This window comes from Carcharhinus amblyrhynchos, chromosome 14 (assembly GCF_965287045.1).
Source record: "Carcharhinus amblyrhynchos chromosome 14, sCarAmb.v2.hapA, whole genome shotgun sequence".
NCBI lineage: Eukaryota > Metazoa > Chordata > Chondrichthyes > Carcharhiniformes > Carcharhinidae > Carcharhinus > Carcharhinus amblyrhynchos.
Genome location: NC_137337.1, coordinates 34,959,041 through 34,973,786, shown reverse-complemented (window position 1 = coordinate 34,973,786; position 14,746 = coordinate 34,959,041). Strand labels below are relative to the sequence as shown.

The 14,746-nt window shown below is 41.8% G+C and overlaps 1 protein-coding gene across 2 annotated transcripts in view; it reads left to right on the top strand.

Moving 5' to 3' along the window:
- The first annotated feature begins 387 nt into the window (after nucleotides 1-387).
- The window catches only part of sos2 (son of sevenless homolog 2 (Drosophila)), a 112,430-nt gene continuing 98,071 nt past the window's right edge, over nucleotides 388-14,746 (top strand). Inside the window, exon 1 of one of the 2 annotated variants that reach the window (XM_080202637.1) lies at nucleotides 388-1,058. In XM_080202637.1, the coding sequence (XP_080058763.1) occupies nucleotides 981-1,058 (78 nt within the window). In that variant the 5' untranslated portion in view covers nucleotides 388-980. The remainder of the gene's footprint in view (nucleotides 1,059-14,746) is intronic. The other variant, XM_080202638.1, reaches the window with a different exon arrangement.

Below are 14,746 nucleotides of genomic sequence, written 5' to 3'. Positions count from 1 at the left end.
CCAGCAGTTTGCTTTTATCCAATTGGATCCAATTGAAGGTCCCCACAGGAAACACATACAAGGTCCAAACTGACAAATATGAGGTTATGCACCCCATTTCGGGCTCAGCTAAAAGGCCAAAGAGCGTTCGCCTGCCAAAGCCCAAGGTGTCTGAGCAACAAAATAAGGCGGCGGGAGTTGAACAATGATTGAGTTCGGCTCAAAACCAGAGCCCCTCCCCTCTGTGTGTGCAGCATATTTGCCAACCGGAGCGCGTTGGAAAAATTGCCAAAGCTCGCGTGCCTGCTTCCACAGCCCCCCTCCCCTTCAGTGGCAAATGGAATGTCCCGGGATAGGTGACTGACAGCTGGAACCTCCATTCGCTGCGATGGGGGAAGTGGGGGAAGCCAGCCGCCACCCCCCTCCCTCTGACGGCAGATGGAATGTGCCGGGATGGGTGATTGACAGTTGGAGGTTCTATTCGCTGAAGGGGGGGGCGGTTTGGAGGAGGATGATGGGGCTGAGTCCGGGGAGCTATGCTGCCAGCAGCTGGGTGCTGGCAGGGGGCACGCGCGCAGGGCGACGCGCGCTGCTCCAACGGTCGCTGATGTTGTAAACATTAAAGGTCACCGTCTGCCCAGCGGAGACCCTGACTCCGGGCCGTGGAGGAGAAAAATAAAAGCCAAGATCAGTGAAGTTCAAGCCGCGAGGCGTTGAGGGGAAATTATTTATCCAGGGATGTCTGTGAACTCGGCCACCCGATCAATCATTTCTCCTTTTCCTCTTCTCTCTGTCCGTGGCTGCCATGCTGAGTAACGTGCCGACTGTGAGGCTTCGGACTTGATATGCATTATTACCTGGTGTAAAAAAAACCTACTCCAAACAAGCGAAGGGTGGATAAGGAGGCGGGGGGAAAAAGTATTTCAGTGTTTCGAGATTCCTGAGTGTGGTCGTCGCCGGGTTGGAGCTGAGGCCGATGCTGAGCGCCGTGTCCCAGAGCCATGCAGCAGCCTTATGATTTCTTCAGCGAGGAGAATAGTCCGAAATGGCGGGGCTTGTTTGTGCCAGCTTTGCGCAAGGTAATCCTTTTGTAATAAGTTTTAAAAACGCAGCATCGGTCTTCGGAGAGAGATAATGGTGGCGGAGCTGTACACTGGAGTGCAACTTGTGCGCTACAGATTCGGTTGGCGTCAGTGCTCTCCGGTGTAATCACATCGTCTGAATTTGCAGTAGGTACAAATAAAATATTTACATTTGAAGTGGAATTGTATAAGAATGTTTTTGGCACCCCTGCCAAATTATTATTGATGATGTGGGTATTGTCAGACTTTTTACTAAATTATTATTGCTCATTATTATGTGTTTCTGTATTGCAGTCTTCTGGGTTGTTTAATGAGCGATCAGCTGATCGCTCAAAGTCATCTTCGTGATTAATATTGACGTTTGTAATCCACATTCACCATGATGTGAAAATCTAGTGCTAAAATTGAATTGTTGGATACATTGAAGTTGTATTGGGCGAGTTCCTGGGTTTCACTTGATTTCTGATATAAATCAAAGGAATCCAGATACAGTACTTGATTTGCTGTACTTGTGTTTTCACTTAATTTTCCCCGTGAGAACATTACAGACATACCAACCTTACATTTTTGTCTGGCTTTGTCAGTTTAGCTCAGTTGGCTGATTTGTGCCAATAGCATGGGTTCAGTTCCTGCACCAGCTGAGGTTATTAATGAAAGTCTGCCTTCTCAACCATACCCCTCTCCTGAAGTGTGGTGACCCTCAGGGTAAATCACCACCAGTCAGCTCTCCCCCTCAAAAGGGAGAGCAGCCTATAGTAATCTGAGACTATGGTGACTTTATCTTTTATTTTGAATATAATTTCATAAATAGTCTACTCATCATTTCATAAGTAGAAGCTAGTATAGATACACTATTCAGTTTTAATTATGAGTCACGTATAACAATTTTTCAATACGTTGTAAGCAGTTCAACTGTTTATTAATGTTAAAGTCTATTTATTAGTCACAAGTAAGGCTTATATTAACACTGCAATTAAGTTACTGTGAAATTCCCCTAGTCGCCACAGTCCACCATCTGTTTGGGTCAATGCACCTAACCAGCACATCTTTCTGAATGTGGGAGGAACCAGAGAACCCAGAGGAAAGCCATGCGGACACGGGGAGAACATGCAAACTCCACACAGACAGTGACCTAAGCCGGGAATTGAACCTGGGTCCCTGGCGCTGAGACGCAGCAGTGCTAACCACCATGTTTCCATGCCGCCCCTTTAGTAACTTTAACACTGGAAATCATAATTTTTTGTTAACAATGCAATACCACTTGATCAAAGATTAACCTGTGTTGAACAAGTTGACCAGCTTGTTGGGCCACTTGAAACCAGAAATAATTCCTTCAAAATTGATAAAATTCTTATTACATTTTCCTTTGCTGAAAGGTTTATTGTGAAAATATTGAGTTCTATATATTTTTCTCCAGGATATGGTATTGGTTTAAAAACATAAAAGTATTTATTACAACTTGTATTTATTTCATGGCAGATACTTTAGAGCTTTCTATTACTGTACCAGTAAAATGAACAATATGATTGATGTTCCAGAGTGCTTGAAGACCAACATCTCAGGAGTAATCAATAGAATTGCAATATTGTTGCTGACCATACATAGATCATATTTCATGGTAGCAGCAGCAAAAATATCCTATGTAATTTATAATTGTAGTCTGCACCATAGAAAACTAGCCTTTGTAACATAGTCTGATAATTCACAAATATAGCATTCTATATATAAAACATAATATATACTGAGGGTTTGTATCTTGTTGCATGAGAGAGGATTTATATTAAGTTGCCCATCGTACCCAACATATATTTTCCATTTTACGTGGATGCGCTTCAGCAATCTATGAAGATAAAAGACATAGAGTAAGATCCTAATTATGGGTACGCAAGAACTAATTTTATAGATGCAAGCCTACTAATGCCTGTGTGATGTCACAATACCAAAACTCACTTTTCATCTCTGCTGATTATTTGGGATATACTTGAAGGTGCAATTTAAGCTAATTTTTGAGAAATTATGTAAGAATGTAAATTCCAGCATTTTCAGAGTTCCAGCAAGTTTTTTTTATTATTCAATCCATTTGGAATATTTTTAAATACTATTTGAGTACGGTTCCACCAGATATTGCAGTCATTTCTGTCTCCTAAGGGACTTCCTTCCTTGTGAAGGAAGTAACATATGCAGTCATCTTTATGATATGCATTTTAATAAAGTGTATTCCAAATATAGCTGTGCAATTTTGTTTAATTCTGCTCTATAGAAAAAATAAAGAGACAGTGAACTGAAAATGTGACATGGGCCAGTCAGACATAAATTATTTTTGACTCATTACCGCACAGGTCCATGCATACCTTTGGACTCCCAGTCATGCTCTAGTGTGAAGAGTATTTGTCTGGTAATGAATGAAGGATTGATTGACAAAGATTGCAACTTATTTTTTTTAAAAATTGCTTGTGACCCAGTGGTTTGCTGAGGAACTCGGGTTAATTTCACTTTGGATTGCAGTTACTCTACGCCTGATGCAAAGCTCAAACAGTACAATATTGTGTCTGAGAATTATGCTGCTGTTAATTACTTGATTCCTGTAATTCATATTAATGTTTACATTTACTTAGTGCCTTTCATGATCTCAGGTAGCCAGGGATGTACTTGGAATACTGTATTTAATACAGTAAATATAAGATAAAGGAAGCAATTGGAATTTCTAACACAACACTCCAGCTAATTCAATTTTTGTTAATTAAAAGCAAAGCTATAGGCTGCTGTAAACAACACCAACTTTCCAATTATGTACTTTAGACTGTGTTCCTCTGAATTAACTGGCTTTTTTTAAAATGAGAAAATTCTTTCTTGCATTATAGAAGGAAAATGGGGGTACTTAAAACTGTTAATCAGTGTCTGTTTGTGAAATGTAATCAAGGGCAAGCTATTTCAATTTATTGTCAATTGCTGTCTTCTCGGAGACTTTAGTTACATTACACTGTGTGTCCGGATTGCTGCAAAGAATGCATGTAGCTGACAAGATCCTTGTTATAGGAAAAGCTATAGTTAACCTACCAAGGGTCTTAAGTTTGGTCTGTTGAGCATTGACTGAACTTAGTCAGGAAAATCATGTGAAGTGCAAAGCTGATTTCACTGTATACATGACGAAGCCTATAACCTAAACAACATCCTGATTTCAGTGCTGAAGATTCCTGTGTACCAGAACTGGCTGCTTCACTAGCTGTTCCAGTACAGCTATGATGTTGGCATCTCCTCTAATAATGTGTAAGGTTACCCAAATATATCATACACAATATGACCATTCTAACCTAGCCAATTCCTAGCTTATCTGCCTCCAGTTATCAGTAAACTGAAGGAACAAGCCATCAATGGTGCCATAAAATGAGATTTACTAACAACTTGCTTTCAGGTGGTAGTTTGGATCCAGCAAAACTTATCACAGCCTTAATCTAGATGGAGGCTGGTGGGGTAATGCAGAGAGCAGTTGTTCAAAGAGCAAACCATCCAGTTGTTCGAATCATATTCGACACAAAGCAAGATTGTCAAATGACCAATTGTAATTCCAAACTATTGCTGCACGAGTTCCTCAGGGAAGTGTCCTCAGCCAGATTAAATTCTCCTTCAACAGTGTCTTCAACTCAACCATCTTCAGTTGCTTCCCTACACCATTGAGTGTTGCATTGTTCATTAGTATGCAATCCATTCATAACTTCTCTGTTAAAGTTGTCCATGCCAGCTGACAGGATCAGGAAGGTAACCAAACTTGGGCCAAACAGTGGTAACATTTGTACTGCACAAGTGCCAGCTAATGACCACCATGAATCAGGGTAAGCAAAACCTTCCCACTTGGAGTATCAGCAACACCACTATTGGCAAGTTTCCTAATCGATACCAAGGCAGTCACCATTGATGAGAAGCTGAATTGGGTAAGCTGTTAACTCAGGCTATAATAATAGGACAGAGGCCAAGTAAAAGGTAAAAACTCCATAGTACTTGATGACCACCCCTTTGAGAGGGACAGTTGACTGATGGTGATTTATGATGGATCATCACATCTCAGGCAAGGTTGAGAAGGTGGTGCCTCCGTTGTTTAAGAAGGGTGCCAGGCAAAAGGCGGGGAATTATAGGCCGGTTAGTTTAACGTCTGTTGTAGGTAAAATGTTAGAATCTGTCATCAAGGAGGAAATAGCAAGGCATCTTGAGGGGAATTGCTTGATAGAGCAGATGCAGCACAGTTTTGTTAAGGGGAAGTCGTGTCTGACAAATTTACTGGAGTTCTATGAGGATGTGTCTCGGGCAGTGGATAGAGGAGAGCCGGTGGATGTGGTCTTTCTTGATTTTCAGAAGGCGTTTGACAAGGTACCTCACAAGAGGTTATTGCGGAAGGTCAGGGGACATGGAGTTGGGGGTAGGGTGTTAGCGTGGATAGAGGACTAGTTGTCAAATAGGAGGCAGAGAGTGGGGGTCAATGGGTGCTATTTGGATTGGCGGTTGGTGACTAGTGGAGTGCCTCAGGGGTCGGTGCTGGGGCCTCAGCTATTTACCATTTATATAGATGATCTGGAGGAGGGAACCGAGTGTATGGTGTCAAAATTTGCTGATGACACCAAGATTGGTGGAATGGCAAATTGCGCGGAGGGTGTGGAGAGTCTGCAGAAGGATCTAGATAGGCTGGGTGAATGGGCCAGGAACTGGCAAATGGAATTTAATGTCGGTAAGTGCGAGGTGGCCCACTTTGGTAGGAATAATGGTAGGAAGGATTATTACTTATGTGGAAAAAAACTGCAGCAGGCGACAGTGCAGAGGGACCTCGGGGTCCTTGTGCATGAGTCGCAAAAACCCAGCTTGCAGGTGCAGCAGGTGGTCAGGAAGGCAAATGAGATGCTGGCCTTCATCGCGAGGGGGATTGAATATAAAAGTAGGGAGGTCTTGCTGCGGCTGTATAGGGCATTGGTGAGACCGCAGCTGGAGTACTGTGTGCAGTTTTGGGCGCCGTACTTACGCAAGGATATTTTGGCCTTGGAGGGAGTGCAGAGGAGGTTTAGTAGGCTGATGCCGGAGTTGAGGGGGTTGAGCTATGAGGAGAGGCTGGATAGACTAGGCTTGTACTCGTTAGAGTTTAGAAGAATGAGGGGAGATCTCATTGAGACGTACAAGATGATGAATGGGATGGATAGGATAGAGGTGGAGAGACTCTTCCCGCTCAGAAAGGACAGTAGGACTAGGGGGCACAGCCTCAAGATAAAGGGGGGGGCGGTTTAGAACGGAGTTGAGGAGGAACTTCTTCACTCAAAGGCTGGTGAATCTCTGGAATTCTCTGCCCGTTGAGGTGGTGGAGGCTGCCTCGCTAAATATTTTTAAGACGCGGGTTGATGGGTTTTTGATAAGCGAGGGGATTAAGGGTTATGGGGAGAGGGCGGGAATGTGGAACTGAGCCACGACAGATCAGCCATGATCTTATTGAATGGCGGGGCAGGCTCGAAGGGCCAGATGGCCTACTCCTGCTCCTATTTCTTATGTTCTTATGTTCTTGAATAGCCAGGTACTTGATGCACTTTGTAACCAATCAGAACCTTTCTATATTCAAATCCTTAATTAAGGAGTGTGAGGGAATACTCATTCTGTACAGTTACAGCAGTCAATAAATTTGATACCATCCAGGACAGAGCAATTTACTGGACTTAATATCTATCTCCTATAGTGTACTGTATGCATGATTTACAGAAAACATTACAGCTCATCAAGGCTCCTTTGATTGTATCTACCTTTCCTGGGATCTCTATTAATGAGAAGGTCACAAATTTTGATTTTTAAAAATATATACACATTATCAGAACATCATCACATCAAACCTACCATCCAAGCCGTATACCATCTTGATGTAGACAAGTACTGTCACCCATTTATTGTCAGATGGGCAGACTCCAGTAATTGCCCATCTAACATTACTGTGAGTGCACTATCATCACAAGAACTGCAGGAGCTCCAGGAATGGCTCCCAACATGATAATTATGAAGGATGAATATTAAATGTGATCTGGTCGACATCATCCTGAGAATAAACTTTTTAAAAATGACACTAGTCTTGGGGAAGAAGGGAAATGTTTCTGGCAATGTTCTCATTTGTAATCAGAATCAGAAAACCGCTACTTGTGTGTGTGTGTATATAATCTATGTCTGTGTCATGCGAGGATAGGTGAAGTTAAACTATGATGTCTCTAATGCTCACATTACCTACTTAAAAGAATGCTGAGAGGAGATTTGACGGATATTTTCAAAATCATGGGCCTGGACAGAGTATTGAGGGAGAAATTGTTTCCATTGGCAGAAGGATCAAGAACCAGAGAGCACAGATTGAAGGTAAAAGAAGCAAAGATGATATGAGAAAAAACTTTTCACACAGTGAGTGATTTAGGTCTGAAATGTATTGCTTGGGAGTGTGATGGAAGCAGGTTCAATTGAGACATTCAAGAGGGAATTAGATAATAATTTGAAAAGAAATTGTGCATAGTTAAAGGGACAAGGCAGGAGAATAGCACAAGTTGACATGTTCATCCTGGGAACCGGTGCTGAAAGTTCTTCTATGCTGGAACTTAAAGATGCTTCCATTGTGCACCTCTACAAGAGGAAGGGTAATCGACAAGTATGCGACAACCACCGAGGAATCATGCTGCTCTCCATCGCAGGAAAAACTCTCGCAAGAGTCCTGCTAAATCGTCTGGTCACTCATCTGGAGCTGGGCCTGCTTCGAGAATCACAGTGTGGCTTCCGCAAAGGTCGTGGGACTATTGACCTGATTGCCGCGTGCCAACTTCAGAAGTGTCAGGAGCAGAATCGTGAGCTCTACACAATCTTTGTTGACCTCGCAAAAGCCTTTGACACTGTCAGCCGACAAAGCCTGTGGAGGATCATGGCAAAGTTCAGCTGCTCTCCCAAATTCATTCAGGTAGTACGCCAGTTCCATGATGGCATGATGGCCAGAGTACTGGACGATGGAGAATCCTCTAAGGCATTCCCAGTTACCAGTGGCGTCAAAACAGCGCTGTATGCTCGCACCCACACTATTCAGCATGATGCCTACTGCCATGCTGAAGGATGCCTTCCAGGACAGTGTTGCTTGAATCGGCCTCAAGTACAGACTGGATGGGAAGCTCTTCAACCTGAGGAGACTTCAAGCTATTACCAAAGTGAAGGAGAGTGTTCTGAGAGACTTCCTCTTTGCTGATGACCGCGCCCTGTATACTGGCTCAGAGCCAGAGATGCAAGTCAGTATGGACAAATTTTCCACGGCTTGTGACAACTTTGGACTCACCATCAACATTAAAAAGATCGAAGTCATGCACCAATCTGCTGCTCATGCACCATATACAGAACCCATAATCACAATCAAAGGGCAGAAACTACAGGCAGTGGACCAGCTCAACTATCTTAGCAGCATCCTCTCCCGAGCAGTGACTATTGATTATAGAAGTTAACTGCAGAATAGCAAAGGCAAGTTCTGCTTTCGGTAGACTGCATTCCACTGTATGGGAACATCGAGAAATCAGCCCAGCAACAAAACAGAAGGCCTGCAATGCCGTGGTACTCAGTACTCTCCTGTATGCCTGTGAAACGTGGACTGTGTATCGAAGGCATGCAAGACAGCTCAAACATTTCAACGTGACTTGTCTTCGCAGAATATTACGCATCAGATGTTAAGACAAAGTACCAGACACTGAAGTTCTCTCTAGAGCAAGTCTACCACCTGTCCACACATTGCTGATGAGAGCACAGACCCGATGGGCAGGTCATGTCATCCGTATGCCGGGTGAGCACATGCCTAAGCAGCTCTTTTTTAGGGGATCTCTCTGCTGGAAGATGCTTGCATGGAGGGCAGAAGAAATGTTACAGAGACACACTCAAGGCTTCCCTGAAGTTGCTTGACATGGACACGACCACCTGGGAAATGCTGGCACAAAACCGCTCTATCTGGCACTGTCTCATCCACAAGGGCTGTCAAGCTTACGAAGCAAGGTGCAATGCTGAAGCACAACTTAAGCGTGAGCTGCGCAAGTCCAGAGCCACCAGTGCAACAACTACAGTGCCTACATAAGTCTGCCCAATATGTGCCAGGACATTCCATGCCCGAATTGGCCTGATCGGTCATCTTCGGACACACTGCATCCAGCCTCAAAATGACGAATGGTGTCAAGGTCCTCATCAATGACGATGGATGAACAACAAACCAAAATGGATAGCCTCACATTTATCCATGTTATATTTCATCTGCCACGTATGTGCCCACACACTCAGCCTGTCCAAATCACATGAAGCACCCCCCTCACAGCTCACCCTCCCACCCAACTTTGTATCATCTGCAAATTTGGAGATAATACATTCAGTTCCCTCTTCTAAATCATTCGTATATAATGTGGGCAGTTGGGGTTCTAGCACAGATCCCTGCGGAACCCCATTAGTCACTGACTGCCGATCAGAAAAAGACCAATTTATGCCAAATCTTTCCTTCCTATTCGCTAACAAGTTTTATATCCATCTCAAGACATTACCTGCAATCCCATGTCCTTTAATTTTGCATAGTACTCTGTCTATGAAACCTTTTCAAGCTTTCTGAAAGTCTAAATAAACCACATCCATTGGTTCTTCTTAGTCAACTCTACTGGTCACATACTAAAAGAATTCTAATAGATTCGTTATACATGATTTCCCTTTTCTAAATCATGCTGATTTTGTCTGATTATACCACTGCCTTCCAAATGCTGAGTTATCAAATCCTTGATAATGGACTCTAGTAACTTCCCCACTAGACTCACTGGTCTGTAGTTCCCTGTTTTCTCTCTACCTCCTTTTTTGAATAGTGGGCTTACATTAGCTATCCTCTAATCTGTAGGAACCAGTTCAGAGTCCAAAGAATTTTGAAAAATAGCCACCAAAGGATCTGCTATTTCCAGGACCACTTCCTTAAGTACTCTGGGATTAAAACTATAAGACCTGGAGAGTTATCCACCTTCAATCTCCTCAATTTCCCCAAAACTATTTCTCTACTAATGCTGATTTCCTTCAGTTCCAGACTAAAACTTGTTTCACTCAGAACTTTTGGTACGTTATTCGTATCTTCCTTTGTGAAGACTGAAGCAAAATACAAATTTAATTCCATGGCCATTTCTTTATTTCCCATTGTGAATTTTCCTGTTTCTGACTTTAAGGGGCCTACATTTATTTTTGTCAATCTTTTTCTCTTTGCATACTATTTGGCTCAGAAGTTGCAATTAAGAATAAATGTAAGCTCATTGTACTAAACTTTATTAGTTCATGACAAACTCTGCAGATTTCTGATGGTAGAAAGTTATGGCATGAGTATCAATTCTCAACAGATTGGACAACTTGCTCTACTTTTTTGCCTTGTCCAAACCTAAACATTGCACACTTGACATGAGGCTCTCCATTGAAGTTCATTGCATTTTAACAAATTGCTGGACTTGCATCCTTCATTTGAATTATTCTCATCACTGATATTTAGGGCTGATAATTTATATTGTCAGAACTCTAACAATATGAATTAAGATCCTGACTTACTGTGCCTTGAAGGTCCAGAAAGAGAACAGTTAAACTAATTCCTGCAAATAGTCAACGAACATTTAAAAAATATCTTGGTTTTTTTTGTACGGTGCTTGCCACCTATAATGGTGATTTCTAGGATATAAAGCTATTTCAGCACTTGGGAATGTGAATTAGATATGATTAGTTAACAACTCCACCATTGTATCACACCAGAATATTTTGTTATTCATTGTGGAAGTTGTTATTCTCCATCCCTAATTGCCTTCTAGAATTGTGGTTTGCGAGGTCATTTCAGATGGCTGTGTATCTGTTTGCATATAGACTAGATGGATAAGGATAGCAAATCTCTTTCCCTAGAGGACATCGGTCAACCAGATGTGTTTTTATGATGATCGACAATGGTTTCATGATCACCATTACACTTCTAATTCCAAGATTTTTATTAAGTTCAAATTTCACTATCTGCCAGTGTGATTTGAACCTGGGTCCCCAGAGCATTACTCTGGATCTCTGGCATTCTAGTCCAATGACAATACCACTGCCTTACCCTTAGGCGAACTGGATGGATTTTTAAAAATCCAGCTGTTTCGATGTTAGCAGTTCCACTGTTCCTCATCCCAATGATCATGCTAGATTCACAACTCGAGAATGTTTGTACACATGCCTTAAATAAATAGCATTTGTAATATTTATCTATCAATTTTGGGAAATATGTTTAAAATTCAAGCGGCTTTTTGCTTTCTTCCATGAAGCCTTTCAAAGAATGAATCAAGATCACTGTATCAAGTTCATGTCCCCCCCTATCTAAACACCAAGCAACTTGCAGTCCATTTATCAACTCATCAAACAGACAATTTACTGATCAAAGCAAAAAACCGCAGACATTTTCAGAAAAAAGTAACAAAATTTCTTTGTAACGTTCATGCCAGTCAGGTTAAGTTCTGGGAGACCACAATATCTTATTCCCCATCATTTGTCTCACCTAACTAACAAATCAGCTTCTATAGTTGGAAGTGAAATTTTTGCCGTAGAAGATATCCAGACTCCTTGAAGAACTGCAAAGTTAACATACTGTTTTCAGTATTTCCCTTACAATTTTAGTTCTTACTGAATCTGTCATTAATGCCGTTACTTCCAGTGACAAACACTGAAACAAATTCGTTGCTTTCTGTAATTTTGGCTGTTAGAGGCAAGAATCAAAGAATCTTAATCATTATACCTTTAGAACTTGATGTAAACATAAATTTTCTCGACTAATACAGAAAAGTCTTCAGCTCAGTTTGGCTTAAATTTATTAAGTTTATTTATTTCCATCATAGTTATTTATGATTTTTCTTCCTGGGGTTATTTCAGTACACTCTGGAATACTGTAGTTCAACAGGAGTAAATTAAAACTAAACTGGAATGATGCATATTTTTTCACATAATTATTTTTGCAGCAAGAAGTGAGAACTTCCCAGTCCTAATTCTGTCTTTGTCAAGTGACCTGGGTTTTTGTGGTGCAGTTCCCATGATGCATTTCTCCACACATACTTTATCCACAGCAGCTGGAAATCCCCAGCAACGAAAGCCAAGATGGAGTTTCCCACTCCCAACTCCTTGGGCCTTTGTCAGAAAGGCAGGCCCACTTGGTGGTATCAGGAAAGGAGGTGTGATCTTCTTGTAGATAATTTTATAAAGTTGTTTGCTTTTATAATTATGACGAGTTGCTGAACAGAGAAAAGACCATTCAGCTGGTTAAGTCAGTTCTAGTGATTTTCTCCACATCAACCACTTAAGGGCGACATAATGACACAGTAGTTAGCGCTGCTGGCTCACAGTGCTAAGACCTAGGTTCGATTCCGGTCTTGGGTGACTGTGTGTATAGAGTTTGAAGTTCCCCTAGGTGTTTTGATTTCCTCCCATGGTTCAAAGATCTGCAGGTTATGTGGATTGGCCGTGCTAAATTGCCCCTTAATGTCCATAGGTGGATTAGCCATGGTAAATGTGCGGGGTTATGGGGATAGGGCAGAGGGGAGGGCCTCGGTAGGATGCTCTTTGAGAGAGTGTGCAGACTTGATGGACAGAAGGGCTTCTTTCTGCATTGTTGGGATTCAGTGGCTCTCCTCTTCTTTTCCCTCCTATCTACCTAGTACCCATCTTCTTTGCTCGCCCTTCCAGGTAATCCCCTCTCCTAATCCTGCCTGACTTGGTTACCTGCCTGGTCTTATCACCTTGTGTGTAATAGTATGGGACATTGACTATAAAACTATAAAATTGGTGTTTCTGGAGGATTCTTATCCTCTTAAGGTTTGTTTTGCATTAACTGCTTGTACTTATTTCATAATTACGTCTGCCACTGAAGGTGGGCAGAGGTAATGTTTTAGTCATTTTGTTAATCTGTTTGACTGTAAGCAACATATCTCTCAATCTACTAAACAGATTTCAACATAACCTGGTACACAGGGTACGGCCCAAGGATGTAGTTTTTGGCGAAAATGCAGGTCTGGATCTTGGAATTTTATTTAAAGGATCAGTTAACATTGGGAGATATAGCGAACTGACATTTTTTTAGAATTGTGTAGATTGTTGATTGATTTAGAATTTTGTGGATTGTTTTGGCTGATGTGGTGGTATTATTTATTTGTTTGTGGGATGTGAGTCACTGGCTAGGCCAGCATTTATTGCCTGTCCCTAATTATCCTGGAAGATGCCAAAGCTGTCAAGATGTGAACAGAATTTTTGGAGTAGGTTGTTGGATGTGCATTGGTCTGAAAGCTCCTCTGTGAGATGATAGCTCCTAATAGAGAAAAAAATACTTTTCAGCTTTGTAGTTACAGACTGCCAACCAACTAGAGTTGACACAGTATGTGCTCCACTGAGTGCCCACTTCGCTTGTATCAGCTATGAAGCATTGAGTACTTTATAAATATTACTAGGGAGCTGATAATTTAAACTTTATATTGTAGGTGTTGATTTGATTATTCCACTTATGACAGATATTTACTTAAAGTAGATATTGAATGCTGACTTGTAGCAAACACACTACTCAGTTTCGTTATCATTGGATAAAGGAAAAACTTGCACTTATTTAGCACTTTTTATGACCATCAGACATCTCAAAATGCTTTACAGCCACTGAAGCACTTGTGAAGTGTTGTCACTGTTGTAATCATAGAATCCTACAGTGCAGATGGAGGCCATTTGGCCTATCAAGTCTCCACTGACTACAATCCCACCCAGGCCCTGAGCCCATAACCCCATGCATTTAGCATAGTTAGTCCCCCTGACACTAAGGGGCAATTTGGCATAGCCAATCCACCTAACCCGCACATCTTTTGGACTGTGGGAGGAAACCGGAGCACCTGGAGGAAACCCACAGAGAGACGGGGAGAACATGCAGATTCCACACAGAAGGAAGCGGAGCAGCCAAATCTGCACGCAGTGAACTTCCACAAACAGCAATGTGGTAATGACCACATACTAATTAGGAATAAATATTGGTCAGGGCACCAGGGTTAATTTTGCTGCTTTTCTTTGAAGTGGTGCTATGGAATCTCCTATATCCACTGGACTTTAATATTGTACCCAAAAAGCTGCACTTCAGCAGTGCAGTGCTCCCTCACTACTGCACTGGAATGTCAGCCTTGATTTTTGTGCTCAGGGATAACTTTGTTGTGTTCAGTGTTTGTAATTTCCCCATAGCAGCCGTGGCATTTTGCCAATATAAAGGCAGTGATTGCACAGAAATGAAGTGGAAATATTTGCAGTTTTGTACATGCGATATAAACTTCTTTCTATGACTACACAAAACTATATTAACAGATCAGAGGTGGCCAACCTTTCAAGCATAGTCAGAAGAAAGCATTGTACCTGATGAAAAGTTACAAGTGATTTAGGGCTATTTTTATGTTGAAGTGCTGTTATTCTGCAAATGCAGTCAGATCATTTATTTGCTGACAGAATTATGGAAACCATGCTTTGAGAAGACACGGTTAAGAGGAAATTTGATGGAACTGTTCAAATTTGTGAGAAGCCTGGACAGAGTAAATAGAGAGGACCTGTTTCTCAAAGGGTTGAGAATCAGAGGTATCCGATTTTAAGGTGATTGGCAAAAGAACAAATGTGACATGAGGAGAAGCTCT